This window comes from Eurosta solidaginis, chromosome 1 (genome assembly GCF_040869045.1).
Source record: "Eurosta solidaginis isolate ZX-2024a chromosome 1, ASM4086904v1, whole genome shotgun sequence".
NCBI classification, from domain to species: Eukaryota; Metazoa; Arthropoda; class Insecta; order Diptera; family Tephritidae; genus Eurosta; species Eurosta solidaginis.
Genome location: NC_090319.1, coordinates 287326633 through 287352495, shown reverse-complemented (window position 1 = coordinate 287352495; position 25863 = coordinate 287326633). Strand labels below are relative to the sequence as shown.

The 25863-nt window shown below is 40.1% G+C and overlaps 1 protein-coding gene and 1 long non-coding RNA gene across 2 annotated transcripts in view; one reads left to right on the top strand and one right to left on the bottom strand.

The window, feature by feature from the left end:
• LOC137237447 (uncharacterized) overlaps positions 1-25863 on the top strand; it is a 297015-nt gene that overhangs the window by 35300 nt on the left and 235852 nt on the right. The window lies entirely within an intron of this gene.
• Positions 2375-25771, bottom strand: LOC137243404 (uncharacterized). Its single transcript, XM_067771153.1, has 6 exons — positions 25646-25771; positions 6615-6879; positions 3546-3620; positions 3074-3485; positions 2885-3021; positions 2375-2744 (listed from the first exon to the last, which is right to left on the bottom strand). Exons 2-6 carry the CDS (start codon positions 6820-6822, stop codon positions 2425-2427), a joined length of 1152 nt encoding a protein of 383 aa, XP_067627254.1. The 5' UTR covers positions 6823-6879; positions 25646-25771; the 3' UTR covers positions 2375-2424.

The window sequence follows — 25863 nt, the reverse complement described above, 5'->3', positions numbered from 1 at the left end:
TGTATTTGAATATCTTGTGGTAATTTTCTGATCCATAATTTAAAAAGTAACTCCTGACTAAAAATAGATGAGGAACTTGTTAGTGACTTCATGTATCTAAAAAGTACAGATGGAGATCGATTTCCCAATTCAGTATTTGAAAATAATTTTTCAAGTCTTTTTTCATCATTTAGAAAAAATCTTTCACAAAGAATTTTTTTAATTATATTATATTTGTTAGTAGAAGGAGGAGGATTGATAATATCAATAATTTGGGTATGATTTCTTGTTGAAGTGTAATAAGAACATTTTGAAATTTGATGTTATCATCAATAATGTTATTTATTTCAAATTGTCCTTAAATAAGTAAAAACCATGTTTCAGGACAATCAGACCAATATTGTGGCAATTTAAGGGATTTATTTGAATGGAATCTAAAGTTATCTCCTTTTGTAGAATTGTCTGAATGTGTGTATGGAGTAGTATTAATATTTGTATTTTGTGTTTGATTTAGAGACATTGTGTTATTATTTAAATTCTCTGAGGATGTAAAGGAACGAGTTTGTATTGGTGAACGTAAAACCATTAAAATTAAAAAATGTAATTGTTCTCTGGAAAGGAAGTTAACAAGATAAAAACTAATACTTAAATGTGAAATAAAATTAAAATATTAAAATTTTATAATAAATTAAAATAATTTGTTTATAAACAAATATATATATAAATTTTATATTATTTAATCTTGATTAAAAATTTTATTTATATAAAAATATATATTTATATTCGTATTCACATACAATGACCTTTTTAATTATTTATAATTAAATTTTAGTAAAAAATTTGTATTGTTGATTGTTGATATTGCCATGAAAATGCTGTTGCTGTTTAAGTATCTTCAATGATGTTGCAATGGCTTTATAAAGATGCCTAATAAATGGTTAAAGGAAGTATTAAGTGTTGTTGAAGTATCTTCAATGATGCTCTGTATGAGACTATCCACATTAAAAATCAGCTTTTATTGAGGTGTAGATGATACGTCGACGTTGCGTACAATTAATTAACAAAAATTACAGTAAGTACACGTAGTAACAGGAACAGTAAAAATACTTAATATTTGAATAAATAAGACGTTTAGAGAATATATATATATTGAGAGTGACGTAGTGCTATTGCTATACTTCATCGTTGATACCACTATTATGTGCAAATAATTTTAAAGTAGCCACATATAATCTTTTTATTATTCCGGCAAAAAGCAGATTTTCTTCTATTTAATATATAAGTAAGGTATTTATGTATGTATATTATTTATTTATCTATATAAATATATCTATTTTATATCTGTATCTTTGGACTCGATCGAAAATTATACATATAAAGATATACAGATTTTGACTTGTAAAAATTTGCATTGTCACATAATAATAAAGTAGGTCTGTATATGTTCCACTTCATCCATTTAATCTTGAAAGTATGCACATTTTAGATTACACGTTGTTCACAATGGTGTTGCACTTACATATATATACAGCAGGATATTTGTAGGAAACAGAGCAAAATTTATGTGTTGTTGATTTAAAAGTTCTTCTTTCCAAAATGTTATTATTGAAAGTATATACATATATGTATAATTTTATTTCAAGTTGAATTTATTTGCAAATATTAGTTGTAGCAGTTTGTTTGAAAAGCGTTGATGTAGAGTTAACTCTTTTGACTAATGTAGCACACGATAGCTGCTTAATATAGCATAGATCTATTGTTATTTAATTATATTAGTGTGGCAAGATCGCCATTATAACAACTACTTTATAAATCTGTATATTCATTTATTTTAAATGTTTATTCAACCAAAATTATTTGCTTGATATATTATTTTCTTTTTTTGATTAATATAAAAATTTTCATTTAAAAAAGGTAACTTAATTATTTTAAAAAAACTTAAAATATCACAAGTAAGAAACAGGTAAAAATATTAACATGAATATAATAAATAACTAAATATAGACCGTACAATTGCAAAATTCCAATATATTGCATTGAAATCTTCGGAGATACATGAAACCGACCAAATATGTATAAAGGAAGAAAAAATTAACTCTAACTTTATTTTGTACCGAAAAAGCATCAAAGAAGCGCCCTCGCCAAGTTTTCCACATTGCATTAAGGAAACCGTTTACGCTGCGATATTTTGCTGTAACCACTAAAAATTGCGAGGGCTCTTACGCGCCAATTAAGACAAATAAAAACCTAAGGAAGTAATAAGAGCATGCGGTGCATTGGTTAGAGTGATAGACGAACGTTGCTGAGGACTTGAGCTGAATACAATTTTTTTCCGAAAATGTTTATCAAAATCCCTAGGAACTTGGGACACAAATATATATATATATATATATGTATTTAATTTTTTTAGCACTCATCTTTTTTTATTTAGTATTTAATTTAACTTCATTCCTTCAGTGCGTCATCTATTTCACATATAACAAATTTGAATTTCTTAATAGCTAATACCACGTCCGCATCGGTAATCTGTTGGTATAAAACAATTCTTGCGACGTGCCAATCACGTGAACTCACCTTTAACGAAATTCCTTCACCTTTTACTGGCGTGCATACCCTGACGGCCAATTCTTCTGCTGTCACTTTCGCGCAACGCTGAGAAAATTCATTGGCCCCATATTTCGGATTCGTTAGACGAATCAGTAAAATGTTGCTGTGAACATTGGTTAAGTCGACGGTTACATTGGGGCTTTCCATACTGAATATGGCTAGAAAAAATAAAGTAGTGAATAAAATAAAGCGGTAAGTAAAATGTTATGTAAATATAGCAAGAAAACATAAGCGGCTGAACAATCATCGCCTTTTGTAATGAGAGCGGATTTACATATATTTCTAAATTATGAGTTACCTTCCGCAATACGTTGAGTTTTTTGATGATCATTTTGTAGGAGGGGAACTATAGTATCCAAGGCAACAATCCCCGCAGCAGCTAATATACCTGCTTGACGCATACCACCACCCAAAGCTTTCCGTAGCCGACGAGCTCTTAAAAAGTTCGATAAGTTTAAGGAATTTCACAAAACAATTTTTCACTTACTGTCTAATGAAAGTCTTCGATCCAACCAATATGGAACCCACTGGCGCCGATAAGCCTTTGCTTAAGCAAAAATTAACCGAATCGAAATCTCGTGCAATACGTGCCACTGGCACTTGCAGTGCTGTAGCAGCATTAAATATACGAGCTCCATCCATGTGCAAGGCAATTCTTTTGCCATCTGGTTGTAATTCTTTGTTATTGTTGAGTAATGCTACTAGTTTATCAATCCACTCCAGTGGTATCACCTTGCCTCCGCATATATTATGGGTATTCTCAACAATTACTAAAGCAGTAATTGGCTCATGATCATCAACCAAACGTACTTTGCGACGCAAAGCTTCAAGGCAAAAAGTGCCATCTTCTTTGTTTGGGAGGGTAGCTAGTTGTATGCCTCCAATATGGGCAGCACCACCTAATGCAAGGAATAAATGTACAGTACAATGTCTCCTCTAAGCCTGCTAGAGAAACGTACCTTGCTCGTAGAGATACACATGAGATAAATCGCCAACAATCGCTTCCGTACCACGCCGATGACAGTGGACCATACCTGAAATGGTTGAGATTTGTACTAATGTGTACGTAAGGATAGAAATTCAGATTTTTTCATTATTTCACAATTTATTTCAAAAACGTCCTATCTCAAAAGAAGAACGCTCTATTTCGGGATTTTGTTTCAAAAACGACCCATCTGATCTCAATTTCAATATATTTTGACATTAGCTGGGACGTTTTTGAAACAAATTCTGAAATAGGGCGTACTTCAACCGAATCATGAGATAGGGCGTTTTCGAAATGGCATCCAAGATAGAGTGATAGTCCACTTAGCAATCGATATGTAAATACATTTTTGATAATGTCGGAGTAAACGGGCACAAAGTAAAGTTTGTTGGTTTGTTGTTTGTTGTTGTTCTCAAACCTACACCATTCATCTAAAGTTATTCAAATCAGATCGGAGAGTAAGTTCACTAGTAAAAATTAAAAACAAAACAGGCCAAGAAGCTACCTTGCGGCACGCCATATGTAGCATTAATTAAGAGAGATAAATAGACGGTAGGATCGAGTGAAAAACTTTATGCCATGGTTAAGTCTGTGCATATAGACAGCTGACGGCAAGTTATTCTTAAATCTGCTGGAGACATAAGTAGTGAATTTTAAGCAAGTTCCGCACAGTGGACTTTCCACTGCAAAAACCATGTTGAGTTAACTTATGGGAAACCGAATAAAGTAATTTATCTGAAATAAAGAATAATTAGGTAAAGAATTATCATACCCAGCTATAATTCCTTCCAGATTCCAGAAAATATCGCCTGTCTTAAACAAAAATTTTACAAATATTATTGATCAAAAACCCAAGGTAACATTAGCTTTAATTGCCCGGTCAATAGAGACCTCGTATACCTTAGACCTAAATGTGACGACCAAACGGAAAAATTTAATTAGGTACAAGAACTTATGTTATAAAATAACTCCGTATTCTTGACATATACTAGAAGTTTTCTGGGACCTAGCTTAATTGTTGCCTCGAGATTAGACAAATCTGCCGCTTCTATTAGCTGGAGCATTAACCTCGTGAGCGCAAGACTCGAACATAAATCATGCTCAACTGTTTCTTCCTATATCTGCTGTTATTGACAAGACCTAATTTATAAGCATGTGATGCCAGAAGGCGATGTCTTGTAAACTATGCTTGGGGAGCGTAGGGAAAAGTGTATTTTCTTTTTTAATTGTTAGTAATAATTTTATCAAATAGTATGTGAAATGTGCTCTAGAAGAAAAGCTATGCAAAACAAGTAAGGAAGTCTAAGTTCGGGTGAAACCGAACATTACATACCCAGCTGTACACTTGAAATGCTGTTGTTGTTTGTTTAGTGTGCTTAATAGTGTTACAAGGCTGCGCATTAAAAAACATACATATGGTTCTATTCTGAACTAATTTTCGCTTAAAATAAGCAAAAAGGATACAGAGGCTAACACCAATGAACTTGAGCGGGCAATAATGCAGTTTTCCTTCAAATATGGGGATTCCAATGCTGTTTATTTTAAAATAAAAATATAACAGAACAATAAACATAAACACACAAACAAGTGCCATTGTACAAAAAGTGTTATTCCAAAAAAAGGGAGGGTCATTAACGAACTTTTACTAGAAATAGCTTAGTACCTGCATCTACGCACTTTTACAAAATCGTTTATATAAAAGAAAATATTTCCTGTTAAACACCAAATTTTTCGTCGAGTTATGGCTCCTGAAACGTTGAAAATTGCTTAGACAAAAAAGGGGCGGTGCCACACCCATTTTTAAAAATTTTATTGTTTTCCAATTTAATGTTATAATTCAATTTAGAAAGTAAAATTCTATTGATACAAAGCTCTTTTTCGTTAAGATATAGTTTATTATTTTCGTCTACGACCCTTTTAAAAATCTTTTATCTAAAAGTGGGCGTGGTATTTAACCAATCTCGTCCATTTTTTCTATAAACATTTCCTGCTATAGAGAAAATTTGTCCACTCAATTTTATTACGATCCGTTAATTTTTCTTCGAGTTATGGCTCCCGAAATATAGAAAGTTGCTTAGTCAGAAAAGGAGCGGTGCCACGCCAATTTTTTAAAATTTGAAGTTTCTTCCTATTTATTGTTATAAATGCACTTGGGAAATGAAATGCCACTGATATAAAGCTCTTTTTTACAAATGTATAGCTTATTTTATTCGTCCACGGCCCTTTTAAAAATCTTTTATATAAAAGTGGGCGTGGTCCTTAACCGATTTCGTAAATTTTTTTTTCTTCAAAGCATTCCTTATAGTAAAGGCCTCTCTGCCGAATTTTGTTACGATAGGTTTAACATTTTTTTGATTTATGATTAACAATATTTGTAAAATTGGTTTTATCACAAGTGGGCGGTGCCACGGCCATTTTAAAAAATGTTTTAAAATTTTTATCAAGAGTCTCAATATCAGTCCACAAGTTAAACTTCAACATTCTAGGTGTAATATTTACTAAATAATCAGGTTTTTTGTGATTTCCAAAATGTTATATATATAAAAAGTGGGCGTGGTTATCATCCGATTTCGCTCATTTTAAATACCAATCTATTCTGGGTCCAGATAAGCTCGTGTACCAAATTTGGTGAGGATATCTCAATATTTATTCAAGGATTCTTGTTAACGGACAGACGGACGGACATGGATCAATCAAATTTTTTTCGACCTGATGATTTTGATATATGGAAGTCTATATCTATCTTGATTCCTTTATACCTGTACAACCAACCGTTATCCAATCAAAGTTATAATACGCTCTGTACAAGTACAGCTGGGCATAAAAATAAAGCTAATTGAAATCAGAGATTTAGTAGAGCAGTTATAAAAGAAACTTCAACTTCACGGTTTAACGTCGTTCTGAAAAAATATTCGAATCTGGGGGCAATATTCTCATTTGTTTCCAGTGTATAACCAAATACAAATGGCATAACTGAAAACTGTGCATAGAATACGAAATGAGTAGCATTAAATGCAGAATCTAACTTAAGTATAGTACTTACATGCCAACAAATTGCCCATAGTGCCACTTGGTACAAAAAGTCCCGCCTCTTTTTCAAACAATTTAGCTGCTTTTTGTTCCAATGCATTTACTGTCGGATCCTCACCATAAACATCGTCACCGACAACAGCTTCAAACATGGCTTGGCGCATTTCCGCCGTCGGTTTACTAACCGTATCAGAGCGTAAATCGATAATGTAATCAGTCATATTTATTTACGTTACTTTTGTTATTACTGTTTGTTCAGCTTCTTGCAATACTGCAACCTAAATGAAATAAAAATGTAAATAGTAAAATATAATTTCTGTGCATACACTTTTGTATTAAATATAATGATATAGGGTGCCTAATGATGATAACGACAAAATAGTAAAATAGTCACTCAAAATCAATAAAGTATATTTACATACATACTAAAGATGCCAAATTTTTTTTGATTTTCATGATCCCGGTATTTTCGGAATCTCCTTGCTACAATTCCAGAATCCCGGGATCAGTTACGGCATTAAGATATTCAGTAATTTCTAACACCTTAGCTTGAAAGACGTAGATTAAACTGCTTGTGTTACCCCCCAACTGCAAAATAAATAATAAGAAACGTTTTTTTTTTTGTACTTTTTATACCTTTCATGAAAATGAAATGGTATATTAATTTTGTCACGAATCTGAAAATTGTAAATCTTTAAAGGAAAAGAGATAAGCCCACCAATCATTATACCGAAATGAACGAAGAGCTAGTTGATTTAGTCATGTCCGCGGTCCCTTCTGTCCGTCTGTCTGTTTGTATGCAAACTAGTCTCTCACTTTTTAAAATATCTTAATAAAATTTGGTGAGCGGGTGTATTTGCGAATACCCATTTATCGGAACCTGCCAGATCAGATCACTATAGCATACATATATCTCCCATACAACCGATTTTTCAGAATTGAGGATTTTTGTCATATCTTCCTCAATTTATCAGATTGAAGCTTCAAACTTCACCATATGCTTTCATATATTACACATATTGTTGTCTGAAAAAATTAACAAGATCGGTCATATATATAGCATATATTCCTGTTGTTGTTGTTGTAGCAATGCTCGCCCCACCTAATAGCCGCGACCGATCACAAATTGTCATCAATATCCACTAACGGGAGTCCAAGGAAACTTGCCGTTTCAACAGGGGTGGACCATAAGGAAAGGGGTGTTAGAGGCGTTGGTTCCACATTACAATTAAAGAGATGGTTGGTGTCATGTGGGGACACATTGCAAGCAGGGCATACATTTTGTATGTCGGGGTTGATTCTGGATAGGTAAGAGTTTAACCTGTTACAGTATCCAGAACGAAGTTGAGCAAGAGTGACACGCGTTTCCCTGGGGAGTATGCGTTCCTCTTCTGCGAGTTCTGGATATTTTTCTTCAAGTACTGGATTCACCTGGCAATTCCCGACATAAAGGTCCGACGCCTGTCTATGGAGTTCACCAAGGACCTGCTTGTGTTTTTCCGCTTCATACGGCTGGGTTCCCAGGTGCCGTATTTCCTCAAAATGCTTACGGAGATGACTCCTTAGGCCCCTAGGCGGTGCTGGTTCGTCAATCAGATGTCTGTTGGGATGCCCAGGTTTCTGTTTGGTCAGCATCTCATTTCTCTCCCTGATGGGGAGTATTCTCGCCTCATTATGCAGATGGTGTTCTGGGGACATAAGAAGACAGCCCGTGGCTATTCTGAGAGCAGTATTTTGGCAGGCCTGTAGTTTCTTCCAGTGGGTGGTTTTTAGGCTTGGCGACCATATGGGTGACGCGTAGCACGTAATCGGCTGGCTAATTGCTGTGCAAAATGACGTTGAGCAACACCATCAGCTCAATCAGAATTGGGAAGGACCTCTCCGAGCCGTTCGAAACTAAACGAGGTTTCAGACAGGGTGACCCCCTATCGTGCGATTTCTTTAATTTGATGCTGGAGAAAATATACTAGCTGCAGAACTTAACCGGACTGGAACAATATACTATAAAAGCGTGCAATTACTGGCATATGCTGATGACATTGATATCATCGGCCTAAACACCCGCGCTGTTAGTTCTGCTTACTCCAAGCTGGAAAAAGAAGCGGTAAAGATGGGTTTGATGGTGAATGAGGACAAAACGAAGTACCTGCTGTCATCGAGCAAAGAGTTAGCGCATATGCGCCTTGGCAACCACGCTACTGTTGGCAGCCATAATTTCGAAATAGTAAAAGACTTCGTTTATTTGGGAACCAGCATCAACACTAGCAACAACATCAGCACTGAAATCCAGCGAAGAATCAATCTTGCCAATAAATGCTACTTTGGACTAGGTAGGCAATTGAAAAGTAAAGTCCTCTCTCGTCGAACGAAAATCATACTCTACAAGTCACTTATCGTACCCGTCCTGCTATATGGGGCAGAAGCATGGACCATGACAACAGCAGATGAAGCGGCTTTGGGAGTGTTCGAGAGAAAAGTTCTTCGAAAGATTTATGGACCTCTACGCGTTGGCGATGGCGAGTACCGAAGAAGATTTAATGATGAGCTGTACGAGCTATACGCAGACATCAACATAGTCCAGCGAATTAAAATGCAGCGGCTGCGCTGGCTAGGCCATGTTATGCGAATGAAAGATGATGCTCCGGCCAAGAAAGTGTTTCTATCAGAACCCGCCTATGGAAGCAGAGGTAGAGGGCGGCCCCCACTCCGTTGGAAGGACCAGGTGGAAAACGATTTAAACTCCCTTGGTGTGACCAATTGGCGCCGGTTGGCGGAGCGAAGGAGCGACTGGCGCGCCTTGTTGGACGGCCATAACCGTTTAGACGGTTAAGCGCCAATTAAGTAAGTAAGTAAGTAAGAAGACCAGGCAGACGTTGTCGTGCCCTAAATTTGACCTATCTGCATACATTTTAATAAGCTTTTTCCGTCTGACTCTGCCCTCCCCCCTCTTCACTTTTTCCTAATCCTTTTATTCACTCCCCCCTCCGTCTTTTTCGCTTCATCTATCTCCATCTTCGTCTCATTCTATCTCTTTCTCAATCTCCTTCTCTCTTTTTTTTCTCTCAATTCCTTCTCATTCTTCTGCATCCCTTATTGCCTGTACCAGAGGGTGGTATGTATTTTATTCCAGTCCCAGTCCCACTCCGAGTCTCAGTCCCAGTCCTAGTCCTAATCCGAGTCCCAGTCCATCTCTGGATAATATATTACTCTGTACTAAAGCACTCATCAACAGCTTTCATTTGATATCCATATTGTATAAACACTGTCTAGGCATTCACTGGCCCACGTTTTGGCCTATATCTCGAGACCCTAGTCACCCAGGGGTATGAAAATTACCCTCTACTAAAGCACTCATCAACAGCTTTCATTTGCTCTCCATATTCTATAAACACATTCTAGGGGTACTCGGGTCCACGTTTCGGCCTATATCTCGAGACCCTGTACGTCGATCGCAACCAAACCTATGTAGTAACCACCGCGTGAGGTTTACGCAACTTGTGTGAAAGTTTGAACAAAATCGACCGACGCATCTCTTCAAACACCGGCAACCAACTAACACACATTTTAGCCTTTCTTTTTATATATATAGATTTTTATTTTTCACACTTCACTAAAATATTATAACGAAATGCAGATTTTCGTTGCTTTTGAAATTCGGCTTAAAAATTGCACATGGAACAACTAAAGACTCTCCTGAATTAAAAAAAAATGTCATAGTACCTCTAAATCGCGGGCCCCCTCAGAAAACCCCCACCCTCTCGGCGGGCCTGGTGATGTGCTATTCTTGATATCATTCGCTATAATATTTTTATTAATAAGCACGTTGTTTAATTAAACACCAACCAATTACACGGAAGTATATCCGCACCCCTGAAAATTTGAGTGCCGGTGCGTAAACGTAACATTTTATTATTACGTATAAACAAATAAAAAAATTTGCAATAAAATAATATTGCAACTATAAACTGAAATATATTTCAAGTTAGATCAGACTACACACGGGGTGCAAAACAAATTCAAAATCGGTTCAGTAGTTTAGGAGTCCATCGCGGCCAAAGACTGTGACACGTGATTTTTATATATTAAGACTTATCTTAAAATTCGCTTAGGTATGTACATCTGTTCACTATATATTTCATATCTTAAATAGCCGATTATTTGGATATAACGAATGGGATAAGATTATTGTTCAGCCCCATTCATGAAAGGTATGAAGAAGGAATATAAGGCACATACTGCAAAGCAAGATAGGTGCAAGAAAGGTAAGGTTAGATTGAACTGACCGGTCAATAAAGGCCTGAATGAATGTGCTCAACCGTTTCTTCATGTAGCTGCACTTCTTACACATGCTGCTACTGATGAGGCCTTACTTAAAAAGTCCAGTTCATATGTCCATCGTAAGACTTAAGTCTTCTCTCTCTTCAGAGACAGAGATACTTTGTGAGTGATTGTATGCTTTGCACATAATCCTAGAAATGTTGCAGCCCCGCGCTTTTGTTCACGCCTTTCCTGCTTGATGGATCATATGCAACTGCTGTCTTCCTTGGATTTCTGCCAAACGGATTGGGACGTCTGTCGTTGATTCAGCGAGTATCGCACCCATTTTTGCCAACTCTTTGGCCTTTTAGTTACCTTGTATCCCTTTGTGACCGAGAACCCAGTATAGGTGTGTGTACCAGCCTGAGTGAAGTTTTACCAATGCTTCTTTGCATTAGGTGTAAGAAAGTTTAAAGTTCAAGATATTTGCATGCCAACCTTAGATGTATAAACTTTTGAATTTTTGTACAATGAAACGAAAACCTAAACAGGAGAAACCTGCTTATTATTTGTACTGGTTTAAAATTATACTTAAAATTTTTTGTATACTTATAAGACAGTTTCGATGATTTTTTACATAAAAAATCTCAAATGCTTTGCAAGAAAAGAATTTATTAAAAATCGGAGAAAATTTTCTACAGCTTAGAGTTTTCATTTTGAAATTCAGTTGATAATAACTAAATACATGAAAATGACATAAGAATTCTGAATAAAAAGTTTTGTAATGTTGCTTCTTTGCTAGGAAAGAGTACTTTTGTACCTCAATTTAATGCCACTGATCCCGAAAATCACGAATTTATTACATAAAAGTCCCGGGATTTTCGAAACTTAAAAAAGGACCGGTTATCCGGGATTTCCATTCCTAATACATAGCCATAGATACGGTCTCTCTATAAAATATTACCGCAGGCATATTTGCATTAGCAACAAATTGTTCGAAAAAGGGAAATAATGTTCATTTAAATTTTTTAATTTTAATTCAGATTCTGAATTGTATTTTAAACGTATTCATAAATCGTGTCTAATATTTAAGATTTCCATATCTAATATCTAATCTAATATATATTATAACTAATATATATTATAAATGGCAAAGTTTGGATGTGAAGATGTTTGGATGTTTGGATGTTTGGATGTTTGTCCAGACGTTTGTCTTTGTGACTCAATCACGCAAGAACGGCTGGACCGATTTGGATGAAATTTTGCACACATATAGCCAATAGTCTAGAAGGATCTACTAACTATATATTTTTGAAAAGGGGCGTGGTCCCCGACCCCTAGGAACAGTTATAATTTAATTATTATATTTTTTCGTCTTTGCGACTGAATCACGCCAGAATGGCTACACGGATTTTGATGAAATTTGGGACACAGACAGTAGTCTACTAGCGAAATTTTTTTCGAACATGGAAAGAGGAGTGGGGGTCCCACGACCCCTTCGAGAAATTATTTTTCAATAATTTTTACACATTATAACTTTACGTATACTGGCCTTCACCAATATCACAGACTCAAGGGGTCAAATAAGTCGAGGGCTTACAAAGTAAGCAGTGACACCCTCCGCCCGCCCACCCCCCTTTATCTCCCCCTCTGGTGTAAAATCTATAAATTGTTATAACTCAATCTAAATTTTCTCCTAAATCAATAGTTTTTGGTATCTGGTACATACAGAACGAGATCTAGACAATTTTGGAGGAACGATCAGTGGTCCTCTCCTCTACTCCCGCCATCCGCCCTCCATCAATTGTTTTTATTAGCACGCTTTTATTAGTTTTACCTGTATGTTTCTATCTAACTTTTTATTCGCTCCAATGCGCCTGCTGCGTTATTAACATGGTTTTATAATTAGCTTCACCTTATTTGTAATCCCGTAAGGGTCATATCGAGACCCTTCCGGGATCATTTCTGGATGGTTTTCGGGATCGGTCCGGGATTACGCCGGGGTAATTTCGGGACTTTTTCGGGACTATTTCGGGATCATTTTGGGACCCTTCCGGGATCATTTCTGTATAGTTTACGGGATCCGTCCGGTATCCCGTCGGGGTTATTTTGGAACATTTTCGGGGCTCTTCCGGCATCATTTCTGGATGGTTTTCGGGATCCGTCCGGGATCTCGTCGGGGTCATTTGGGGACTTTTTCGGGATCATTTTGGGGCTCATCCGGCATCATTTCTGGATGGTTTTCGGGATCCGTCCGGGATCCCGTCGGGGTCATTTCGGGACTTTTTCGCGACTAATACGGGATCATTTGGGAACCCTTTCGGCATCATTTCTGGATGGTTTTCGGGATCCGTCCGGGATCCCGTCGGGGTCATTTCGGGACTTTTTCGCGACTAATACGGGATCATTTGGGAACCCTTTCGGCATCATTTCTGGATGGTTTTCGGGATCCGCCCGGGATCCCATTAGGGTAATTTCGGGACTATTAGGGGATCATTTGGGAACCTTTCCGGCATCATTTCTGGATAATTTTCGGGATCCGTCCGGGATACCGACGAGGTCATTTCGGGACTATTTCGGGATCATTTGGGATACCTACCGGCATCATTTCTGGATGGTTTTTGGGATTCGTCCGGGATCCCGTCGTGGTCCTTTCGGGACTTTTTTTCGACTAATACGGGATCATTTGCGGACCCTTTCGGCATCACATCTGGATAGTTGTCGGGATCCCGTCACGGTCATTTCGGGACTATTAAGGGATCATTTGAGGACCTTTCCGGCATCATTTCTGTATTGTTTTCGGAATCCTTTCGGGATCCCGTCAAGGTCATTTTGGGACTTTTTTGGGGCTAATACGGGATCATTTGGGGATCCTCTAGGGGTCGTTTCGTGACTTTTTCTGTTTTATTTCGGGATCATTTGGGGACCCTTCCGGCATAATTTCTTGATGGTTTGCCGGATCCATCAGGGTCATTTCGGGACCATTTTGGGATCATTTGGGACCCTTCCGAGATCATTTCTGGATCCGTCCGGGATGCCGTAGGAGCCATTTCGGGATTTTTTGTTACTTTTCCGGGATAGTTTTTGGACCCTTCCGGGATCATTTCTGGATCTGTGCGGGATCCCATCTGGGTCATTTCCGGACTATTTCGGGATCATTTTGGGATCCTTCCGGAATCATTTCTGTATGGTTTTCGCGATCCGTCGTTGATTCCCTCGGAGCCATTTCGGAACCTTTTCTGGAGTATGTCGGGGTCATTTGGGGACTTTTTCGGGATCATTTGGGGCTCTTCCGGCATCATTTCTGGATGGTTTTCGGGATCCGTGCGGGATCTCGTTGGAGTCATTTGGGGACTTTTTCGGGATCATTTGGGGGCTCTTCCGGCATCATTTCTGGATGGTTTTCGGGATCCGTCCGGGATATCGTCGGGGTCATTTGGGGACTTTTCCGGGATCATTTGGGGGCTCTTCCGGCATCATTTCTGGATGGTTTTCGGGATCCGTCCGGGATCCCATCAGGGTAATTTCGGGACTATTAGGGGATCATTTGTGGACCTTTCCGGCATCATTTCTGGATAATTTTCGGTATCCGTCCGGGATGCCGACGAGGTCATTTCGGGATTATTTCGGGATCATTTGGGATACCTACCGGCATCATTTCTGGATGGTTTTTGGGATTCGTCCGGGATCCCGTCGGGGTCATTTCGGGACTTTTTCTCGACTAATACGGGATCATTTGCGGACCCTTTCGGCATAATTTCTGGATAGTTGTCGGGATCCGTTCGGGATCATTTGAGGACCTTTCCGGCATCATTTCTGGATAGTTTTTGGAATCCTTTCGGGATCCCGTCAGGGTCATTTCGGGGCTTTTTCGGGATCATTTAAGGATGGCTTTCAGGATTCGTCCGGGAACCCGTCAGGGTAATTTCTGGACTTTTCCGAAACTATTTCGGGATCATTTTGGGACCTTCCCAAGATCATTTCTGGATGGATTTCGGGATTTGTCCGGGATGCCCTCAGGGTCATTTTGGGACTATTAGGTGAGCATTTGAGGACCGTTCCGGCATCACTTCTGGATGTTTTTCGGTATCCGTTCAGATTCCCGTCGGAATAATTGCGGGACTTTTTCGGGATCATTGGGGTCCCTTCCAAAATCATTTCTGGATGGTTTTTGGGATTCGTCCGGCATCCCGTCGGGGTCATTTCGGGACTTTTTCTCGACTAATACGGGATCATTTGCGGGCCCTTTCGGTATCATTTCTGGATAGTTGTCGGGATCCGTTCGGGATCCCGTCAGGGTCTTTTCGGAACTATTGGGAGATCATTTGAGGACCTTTCCGGCATCATTTCTGGTTAGTTTTCGGGATCCTTTCCGGGTCCCATCAGGGTCATTTCGGGACTTTTTCGGCATCATTTAAGATTGGTTTTCAGGATTCGTCCGGTATCCGTCAGGGTAATTTCTGGACTTTTCCCAGACTATTTCGGGATAATTTTGGGACCCTCCCAAGATCATTTCTGGATGGATTTAGGGATCTGTCCGGGATGCCGTCAGGGTCATTTTGGGACTATTAGGTGATCATTTGAGGACCTTTTCGGCATCACTTCTGGATGGTTTTCGGTATCCGCTCAGGATCCCGTCGGAATTATTGCGGGACTTTTTCGGGATCATTTGGTGTCCCTTCCGGCATCATTTCTGGCTGGTTTTTGGGATTCGTCCGGCATACCGTCGGGTTCATTTCGGGACTTTTTCTCGACTAATACGGGATCATTTGGGGGCCCTTTCGGCATCATTTCTAGACAGTTGTCGGGATCCGTTCGGGATCCCGTCAGGGTCTTTTCGGAACTATTAGGTGATCATTTGAGGACATTTCCGGCATCATTTCTGGATAGTTTTCGGGATCCTTTCGGGGTCCAGTCAGGGTCATTTCGGGACTTTTTCGGGATCATTTAGAGATGGCTTTCAAGATTTGTCCGGGAACCCGTCAGGGTAATTTCTGAACTTTTCCGAGACTATTTCGGGATACTTTTGGGACCTTCCCAAGATCATTTCTGGATGGATTTTGGGATCAGTCCGGGATGCCGTCAGGGTCATTTTGGTATTAGGTGATCATTTGAGGACCTTTCCGGCATCACTTCTGGATGGTTATCGGTATCCGATCAGGATCCCCTCGGAATCATTGCGGGACTTTTTCGGGATCATTTGGGGTCCCTCCCAAGATCATTTCTGGATGGATTTCGGGATCTATCCGGGATCCCGTCAGGGTCATTTAGGGGTGCGTTCGAGATCCCGTCAGGGTCATTTCGGGACTTCTTCGGGAATATATCGGGATCATTTCTGGATGGTTTATGGGATCCGTCCATGACCCCTTAAGGGTCATTTCGGGACTATTAGCTGATCATTTGAGGACCTTTCCGGCATCACTTCTGAATGATTTTCGATATCCGTTCGGGATCCCGTCGGAATCAATGCGGGACTTTTACGGAATCATTTGGGATTCCTTCCGGCATCATTTCTGGATGGTTTTCGGGATTTGTCCGGGATCCCATCGGGGTTATTTCGGGACCTTTTCGGGGCTAATACGGGATCATTTGGGGATCCTCTAGGGGTCGTTTCGTGACTTTTTCTGTATTATTTCGGGATCATTTTGGGACCCTTTCGGTATAATTTCTTGATGGTTTGCCGGATCCATCAGGGTCATTTCGGGACCATTTTGGGATCATTTGGAGACCCTTCCGAGATTATTTCTGGATCCGTCCGGGATGCCGTAGGAGCCATTTCGGGATTTTTTGTTACTTTTCCGGGATAGTTTTTGTACCCTTCCGGGATCATTTCTGGATCTGTGCGGGATCCCATCTGGGTCAATTCCGGACTATTTCGGGATCATTTTGGAATCCTTCCGGAATCATTTCTGTATGGTTTTCGCGATCCATCGTGGATCCCCTCGGAGCCATTTCGGAACTTTTTCTGGAGTTAGTCGGGATAATTTAGGGACCCTTCCTGGATATTTTCTGGATGGTTTCTGAGATCCGTCCGGGAGCCCGTCAGGGTAATTTCGGAACTTTTTCGGGACTATTTCGGGATCAATTTGGTACCCTTCAGGCATCATTTCTGTGTGGTTATCTGGATAAGTCTAGAATCGTGTCGTTGTCATTTCGGGTTTTTTGGGACTATTCCGGGAACTTTTGGAGACCCTTCTGTGGCATTTCTAGATGGTTTTCGGGATCCGTCCGCGATAGCGTCGGGGTCATTTCGTGGCTTTTTCTGGATAATTTCGTTATCATTTTGGGATCCTATCAGGTTATCAGCTCATAAAGTTCTTTTTTTTACTCAATTACAAAAATAAAATGCATTAGACAGAAAAAAAATTTTAAACAGATAACTTTATAAGCAGGCTAACGTGAATAGCCCACATATTTCATTTTCTCCTTGCGGACGGGGCCGCGGGTAAAGGCTAGTATATATTATAAATGGCAAAGTTTGGATGTGAAGATGTTTGGATGTTTGGATGTTTGGATGTTTGTCCAGACGTTTGTCTTTGTGACTCAATCACGCAAGAACGGCTGGACCGATTTGGATGAAATTTTGCACACATATAGCCAATAGTCTAGAAGGATCTACTAACTATATATTTTTGAAAAGGGGCGTGGTCCCCGACCCCTAGGAACAGTTATAATTTAATTATTATATTTTTTCGTCTTTGCGACTGAATCACGCCAGAATGGCTACACGGATTTTGATGAAATTTGGGACACAGACAGTAGTCTACTAGCGAAATTTTTTTCGAACATGGAAAGAGGAGTGGGGGTCCCACGACCCCTTCGAGAAATTATTTTTCAATAATTTTTACACATTATAACTTTACGTATACTGGCCTTCACCAATATCACAGACTCAAGGGGTCAAATAAGTCGAGGGCTTACAAAGTAAGCAGTGACACCCTCCGCCCGCCCACCCCCCTTTATCTCCCCCTCTGGTGTAAAATCTATAAATTGTTATAACTCAATATAAATTTTCTCCTAAATCAATAGTTTTTGGTATCTGGTACATACAGAACGAGATCTAGACAATTTTGGAGGAACGATCAATGGTCCTCTCCTCTACTCCCGCCATCCGCCCTCCATCAATTGTTTTTATTAGCACGCTTTTATTAGCTTTACCTGTATGTTTCTATGTAACTTTTTATTCGCTCCAATGCGCCTGCTGCCTTATTAACATGGTTTTATAATTAGCTTCACCTTATTTGTAATCCCGTAAGGGCCATATCGAGACCCTCCGGGATCATTTCTGGATGGTTTTCGGGATCGGTCCGGAATTACGCCGGGGTAATTTCGGGACTTTTTCGGGACTATTTCGGGATCATTTTGGGACCCTTCCGGGATCATTTCTGTATAGTTTTCGGGATCCGTCCGGGATCCCGTCGGGGTTATTTTGGGACATTTTCGAGACTATTCCGGAATCATTTCAGGACTATTTCGCGATCATTTGGGCACCCTTCCGGCATCATTTCTGGATGGTTTTCGGGATCCGTCCGGGATCCCGTCGGGGTACTTTCGGGATCATTTGCGTACCTTCGAGAGATAAATTCTTGATGGTTTCCGTGATCATTACGGGACTTTTTCGGGGTCAGTTTGGGTCCTTTCCGTAATCATTCCTGGATGGTTTTAGGGATCCGCCCGGATTCCCGTCGGCGTCATTTTGGGACTTTTGCGCGATCATTTGGGGCCTCTTCCGGCATCATTTCTGGATGGTTTACGGGATCCGTCCGGGATCCTGTCGGGGTCATTTTGGGACTTTTGCGGGATCATTTGGGGTCTCTTCCGGCATCATTTCTGGATGGTTTACCGGATCCGTCCGGGATCCTGTCGGGGTCATTTTGGGACTTTTGCGGGATCATTTGGGGTCTCTTCCGGCATCATTTCTGGATGATTTACGGGATCCGTCCGGGACCCCGTCGGCGTCATTTTGGGACTTTTGCGGGATCATTTGGGGTCTCTTCCGCCATCATTTCTGGATGGTTTACGGGATCCGTCCAGGATCCTGTCGGGGTCATTTTGGGACTTTTGCGGGATCATTTGGGGTCTCTTCCGGCATCATTTCTGGATGGTTTACGGGCTCCGTCCGGGACCCTGTCGGGGTCATTCTGGGACTTTAGCGGGATCATTTGGGGTCTCCTCCGGCATCATTTCTGGATGGTTTACGGGATCCGTCCGGAATCCTGTCGGGGTCATTTTGGGACTTTTGCGGGATCATTTGGGGTCTCTTCCAGCATCATTTCTGGATGGTTTTCGGGATCCGTCCGGGATCCTGTCGGGGTCATTTTGAGACTTTTGCGGGATCATTTGGGGTCTCCTCCGGCATCATTTCTGGATGGTTTACGGGATCCGTCCGGGATCCTGTCGGGGTCATTTTGGGACTTTTGCGGGATCATTTGGGGTCTCTTCCGGCATCATTTCTGGATGGTTTACGGGATCCGTCCGGGATCCTGTCGGGGTCATTTTGGGACTTTTGCGGGATCATTTGGGGTCTCTTCCGGCATCATTTCTGGATGGTTTACGGGATCCGTCCGGGACCCTGTCGGGGTCATTTTGGCTCTTTAGCGGGATCATTTGGGGTCTCCTCCGGCATCATTTCTGGATGGTTTTCGGGATCCGTCCGGGATCCCGTCGATGTCATTTCGGGACTATTTCGGCATCATTTGGGGTACCTTCCGGTATCAATTCTAGATGGTTTTCGGGATCCGTCCGGGATCCCGTCGGAGTCATTTCGGAATTTTTTCTCGACTAATACAGGATCATTTGGGGACCTTATCGGCATCATTTCTGGATGGTTTTCGGAATCCGTCCGCGATCCCGTCAGGGTCATTTCGGGACTATTTCGGGATAATTTGGGGTACCTGCCGGCATCATTTCTGGATGGTTTTCGGTATCCGTCCGGGATCCCTTCGGTGTCATTTCGGGACCATTTGGGGTCCATTCCGGCATCATTTCTGGATAGTTTCCGGGATCCTTCGGGGATCCCGTCAGGGTCATTTCGGAAACCGCGACTAATGCGGGATCATTTGGGGACCCTTTCGCCATCATATCCGGATGGTTTTCGTGATCCGTCCGGGATACCGTCAGGGTAATTTCGGGACTATTTGGGGATAACTTGGGAACCTTTCCGGCATCATTTCTGGATAGTTTCCGGGATCCGTCGGGAATCCCGTCAGGATCATTTCGGAACTATAAGAGGATCATTTAATTTTTCAGCTTTCTTTAAGGGGATCATTTCACCTTCCAGCATAATTTCTGTATACTTTTGGGGATCCGTCCGGGATCGCGACGGGGTCATTTCTGGCCTATTTCGGGATCATTTTGGGGTACCAACCGGCATCATTTCTGGATGGTCCGGGATCCGTCCGGGATCCCATCGGGGGAATTTCGGGAATTTTTCGAGATCATTTGGGGTCCCTTCCGGCATCATTTCTGGATCGTTTTCGGGATCCGTCCGAGATCCCGTCGGGTTTATTTTTTTACTTTTTCGGGAAAATGTCAGGGAGTTTCGAGACTGTTCTTGGATCATTTGGGGATCCTTCAGGGATAATTTCTGGATGGTTTTCGGGATCCCGTCGGGGTAATTTCGGGACTTTTTCACGACTATTTCGGGGTCAGTTGCCCTTAAAAATCATTTCTGGGTGGTTTTCGGGATCCGTCCGGGATCCCGTCAGGGTTATTTCGCGCCTTTTCGGGACTATTTCGGGATCATTTTGGGACCCTTCCGGGATAATTTCTCTATGATTTTCGGGATCTGTTCGGGATCCCTTCGTAGTTTTTTCGCGACTTTATCTGGGATAAATTGCGGACCCTTTAGAGATCAATTCTGGATGGTTTTCGGTATCGGCCTGGGATCCCCTCAAGGTCATTTCGGGACTTTTCGGGACTATTTCGGAATCATTTTGGGACCCCTCCGGCATAATTTCTGGGTGATTTTCGGGATCTGTCCGGAATCCCGACGGAGTTTTTTCGGGACTTTTTCCGGACTATTTCTGGATTATTTGGGGACGTTTCAGAGCTCAGTTCTGGATGATTTTCGGGATCTGTCCGGGATCCCGTCAGAGTTATTTCGGGGTAATTTTGGGACCCTTCCAGGATGATTTCTTCATGATTTTCGGGATGGGTCTGAGTTTTTCGTGACTTTCGGGACTATTTCGGGATCATTTGCGGAACCTTCAGAGATCAATTCTGGATGGTTTGTGGACTTTTCCGGGATCATTTGGGGATCCCTCCAGAGTCATTTTTGGATGGTTTTCGGGATCCCGTCAGGGTCATTTCAGCCCTTTTTCGTGACTACTATTTCGGAATCTTTTTGAGACTCCTCCGGGATAATTTCTGGGCGATTTTCGGGATTTGTCCGGGATCCCGTCAGAGTTTTTTCGGGACTTTTTCGGACTATATCGGGATCATTTGCGGACCGTTCAGGAATCAAATCTGGATGGTTTTCGGGATCCGTCCGGGATCCCGTCAGGGTCATTTCGGGACTTTTCGTGACTACTTCGGGATTATTTTGGGACCCTTCCGGCATCATTTCTGGATAGTTTTCGAGATTTGTCCAGGATCCCGTCGGCATCATTTCGTGACTATTTGGTGTCATTTAGGGACACTTGCGGGATCATTTTAGGTCTCTTCGAAACCGGTAATTCAGCACACATGGCCGTGGATTTACGGCAAATTATTCGTAATTAAAATTCGGTATGTTTTATCTTTAATATATCACAGCTTTTTCGTTCTATTTTTAAATGAATCCTGTAACGAACTATTACAACTATAATTAAAATTTTTGTAATATTTTAGCCAACTAAATACCCGAAAAAGCAACATTGCTTTCATTTAAAAACTTCTTTTTGGTTTTAGCTAATTGTAGTTTCACTCCTTTGTTCTATGAGTAGTAATTCTTTCACCCCTGTCATATCAATTAATTTAACTTAGAAACAAAATGTATTTTTTTTAATTCGGAAAAAGTGTATTGTACTATTCATCTAAGCGTGCCCATCAGCTCAGTTAGTTCTTTTTTTTACTGTATTAAAAAATAAAATACATTGACAGAAAAAATTTTTAAACAGACAACTTGATAAGCAGGCTAACGTGAATAGCACATATATTTTATTTTCTCCTTGCGGACGGGGCCGCGGGAAAAGGCTAGTATGTAATATTTACATCACTTAATCTTTGAAGTATGTTAATTTTGAAAATTTAAAAAATTTTTTTTATTATATTCTGTCACTTGAATAAAAATTAAAGTTTTCTTACAAGTTACTCCTTTTTCATGTTTAATTTCATCACCGATGAAAGGGCAAAGCCGCACTTAATTTGTTTGCATTACGGTCTGTCTTTTTTTTTTTTTTTTGTTTTATTTTTATGTCTAATTTTTCTCTTTGTGTCACAAGATTATACTTTTTCCACAGAATAAGCCATCGTACAGTAGACTTTGGAGAATGTTTGACTTTTGACGTTAATTTTGAAATATGGCGCTGAAGATGTAGCCCACCACTTAAAACCTCATCCAAAGAAAGGTGTCCCTGGATTCTTATCTGATAAAAACCAGGCCGTTTCTACCTCATATTTCCATCGTTGCCATGGAGTACAATAAAAATGCTTTATAATTTAGTGAATTGTTTGTTCTACCTGAAGAAGCAACACCTAAAATTTGGAAAACAGTTTCTTCAATTAGAAAAAGTTTTTCTAAGCGGAGTTGCCCGTCGGCAGTGGTTTGGAAATTTATCTGTCTTGCAGATGCGGTTCCGAATCGGCATTAAATGTACATATGGTACATTAGAGGTTTGCGCCGATCACTTTATCGGTGGCGGCGGCGTAGGCTCTATTATATACCGGCGGCGGCGGCGTGGGCGGCGCGCCGATGTTCTTCCTTTAAAAAGCTAGAATTTTCTATTTAAAAAAATAACATTTAGGAAAGGTTTGTTTATATGTGTTAATGGAAATCAACGTTTTGGTCATTTCGGAAAGATCCGGGCTTTTTGCTTCAAAATCTCGCAGATCGTTCAAAAAATTTCAGGAGTAGCTCCTTGCGGAGGGATTTTCCCTCGTTCACTTACTACAGAGAGGCTTCGAACCTAACCCCGGTCTTTGGAATTGGTACTGCTGTGTCTGTAGAAAATATATAGAGATACATAAAGTGGTCACACTTTTGTCTTGTATATCTCGTACAAAGCGTAGTTTCACGTGGGGTTAACTCCTAATATTCGTTCCGAACACAATTTCTTTAAATCATTTGTGGCTCCTTGGGGGTCACGCACAAAGGCGACTTACGGTTGCTATTAATAATCATGACTTTCGTGGCAAAGGGCGCCTCCAGTTTTTTCGGCTGTTTTTAAGAGCTACAATTCCCGATGTAAGAACAGTAGCAATCCCGACCACCAGTCGCTACCACGGCTGCTGATCCTTACACGATATGCCAGCAGAGAAGCTATAGGATCGGGACTTCGAACTAATACCTTCGCCGACGTCACTTTCCTAGAAGCTTTAGGTGTAGCTCCGAAGACTTTCTAACGGATGTTTTTGTCGCGCTATGCTGCCGAGCTACACCATAGAAACACCTTCAAACCTTAGGGAGTGATTATTCGGCCAAGAATGCCGCCCTCGAAATCATAAGCAGTCTAAGTGGATGTCATTGCGTATCTCATGGGTGAAAATCGTAAAATCCTCCTCGCATCTACATAATCAAAATTTTACAAGGACCCTGGATAAAATTTTTAAAATGTAGACCAAAGTTTGCAAACGTTTATGTTCACAACATTCATTTCAATAGTCTTCGTTAAATCAAAACAATATTTTAGAATGAAAGTTGACCGATTTTAAGTTGAAAGATGTTTACTGCTGTTTTACCGCCTTATGAGATAAGAGCTTATTATGGATGGCCGCGTAGCTTCAGTTTTCAGACTAGCTAGACTGTCCAATACATTAGGTTAGTAGCACACACGGCCATTAGTTCGACTGTCTTGGGAAAGTTTTTGCTTCACCACTTTGAGTGTTCTTGCGAAGGTAAATTTATATGACTGCGTATTCACATTTGTGACAGGAGCCGCCACGTGTAGGCCATATTTAAACATGGTTGATAGTATATATCCAATGTGATTCACCCCAAGGGACTAGTTTTGGATAGGGCCGCCAACTTTAGGAAATGTCAAACCGAGAGACTTGGGTGTTGAATGATGAAGTGTGAAAATCAAAATTAACATTCAGAGGCTATTGCATAGTTTCGCAAATAAACAACAGATGGTTGAATGTAAGCCCCAGTGATTTTTCAAACCCTTCTCATACGTACATATATCCTCAACTTAAGTATGAGGTAAGAATCATTTCAAAGGAGTGTTTATGCCCCTAGAACCTATAAAGGATTTTGCATCACTGATTTCGTTCCTTTTTTTCAGCCAATCGTAAAATAAAATTTAAAAAAGTCGGCACCTTTTTTGGGTAATCTGTTTTTTCTTAACAACTTTTTTGAAAAAAATATGCAAAGTGAGCATATAAATTTATTATATAACTTTTCTTTTAGTGGTTTGTTTTAATAACTTGGTGAATTGGGTGATGCAAAGTCCGTGTTAAGCTGACATCGAAAGCGTCTGTTTTTTTAAATAACTTTTGAAAGGTTAGAAAGAGTTAAATTTCGCAATTAGTTTCTTATAACTGGCAGTGATGCGCATCCGTTGATACCACTTTCGACCATATCCGACCAATTTTGGACATGAACAATAAATGGCCTAAACAGTCTTAAACGAGTACAAAATATAAACGCGCCGGACCCCGCCGCCGCCGCACCGATATTTTTGACATTCGGCGGCGGCGTGCGAAAAACAACCGAAATCGGCGGCGGCGGCGGCGTATATCTCTCATATACATAGCCTCAGTCCCGCCAATTTGCAGGAAAAATGAAAAAGAAGCAGGACGCAAATTGGAAGAGAAGCTCGCCCTAAATCTGCTTGGAGGTAAATCGCGCCAGGTACTTATACTAGGTTCAAACACGCACCAAATTGGCAATTTATACTGTTTGGGCAATTTATTACGCAATTTGTCATATAATAAATTGTAATAATAAATTGCCAATTTAAAAAAAAAAAATGCGTAATAAATTGTTCCAACCTGCAAATGCAACATTGGAAAGTGTGTTTATTGAGTATATTTAAACGTCACTTACGCATGGCTGAACTATATGGTTGGCTCATTTCATCAGCTGATTTTATGTCTTTCATTTCACTGGAGTAGGGACTGTCAAAAGAAGATGGCAAAATCAAAATGAAAACAAAACATTGAACACATTTTCTTACAACACACAAAAATGTAAAAGTTTTATGTTTTCATTCCATTTCATTCACCTAATACCAACACGCACATTTTGACAGTCTCAACAAAGATATGTTGTTACTGTAGAGATGAGCCAACCAGCTATCAAATTACTATTGTGTAAGCTAAATAGAGTTGTATGAACACCACTCAATTTAAATCGAAATAGCCTCCATTTATTTTTCTGTTTGAACATAGTATTACTTTTTTAATTTTTATATTAGCTCTATCAGCTAAATATTTTTATTTATTTGGTAAATATTGATTTTTTTTGGCACACCCTAATCTAAATACGCTGGATTTATATAATTTATAGCATGTGATCATGAGTTGTATGTTTAGTTACAATTGTCGTTACTAAGATGTCGATATAAATTAATAAATTTATGAATAATTGAATTCCCTTTATTATAATATAACACAAAGCAGTGATATACGAATTATGTTTCTTACGGATCACTCAATTACTGCGAATTTAAAATGGAAACGAGAAAAAAGCCGGCGTTCAATGAGTGCGTATACTAAACGGCGCAAATACTCAGTAACTACTAAACCATTCATAGCTTTTTCAAATGACTTCTTGCCATTAGTTCTCCAAAGTATGATTAGATTCTAATCGTTAGAACGATCGCTCTACGCACTCCCTCGGCATGTGGTCACTTTGGAAAATT

What these genes read in the sequence shown, in the direction of transcription:
- LOC137243404 (XM_067771153.1), bottom strand. Translation starts at nt 6,822, where the DNA reads ATGACTGATTACATTATCGATTTACGCTCTGATACGGTTAGTAAACCG. An exon ending in TATGGGCAATTTGTTGGCAT is followed by an intron (nt 3,621 to 6,614) that starts GTAAGTACTATA and finishes CAACCATTTCAG; the next exon opens with GTATGGTCCACTGTCATCGG. An exon ending in TGTGTATCTCTACGAGCAAG is followed by an intron (nt 3,486 to 3,545) that starts GTACGTTTCTCT and finishes TCCTTGCATTAG; the next exon opens with GTGGTGCTGCCCATATTGGA.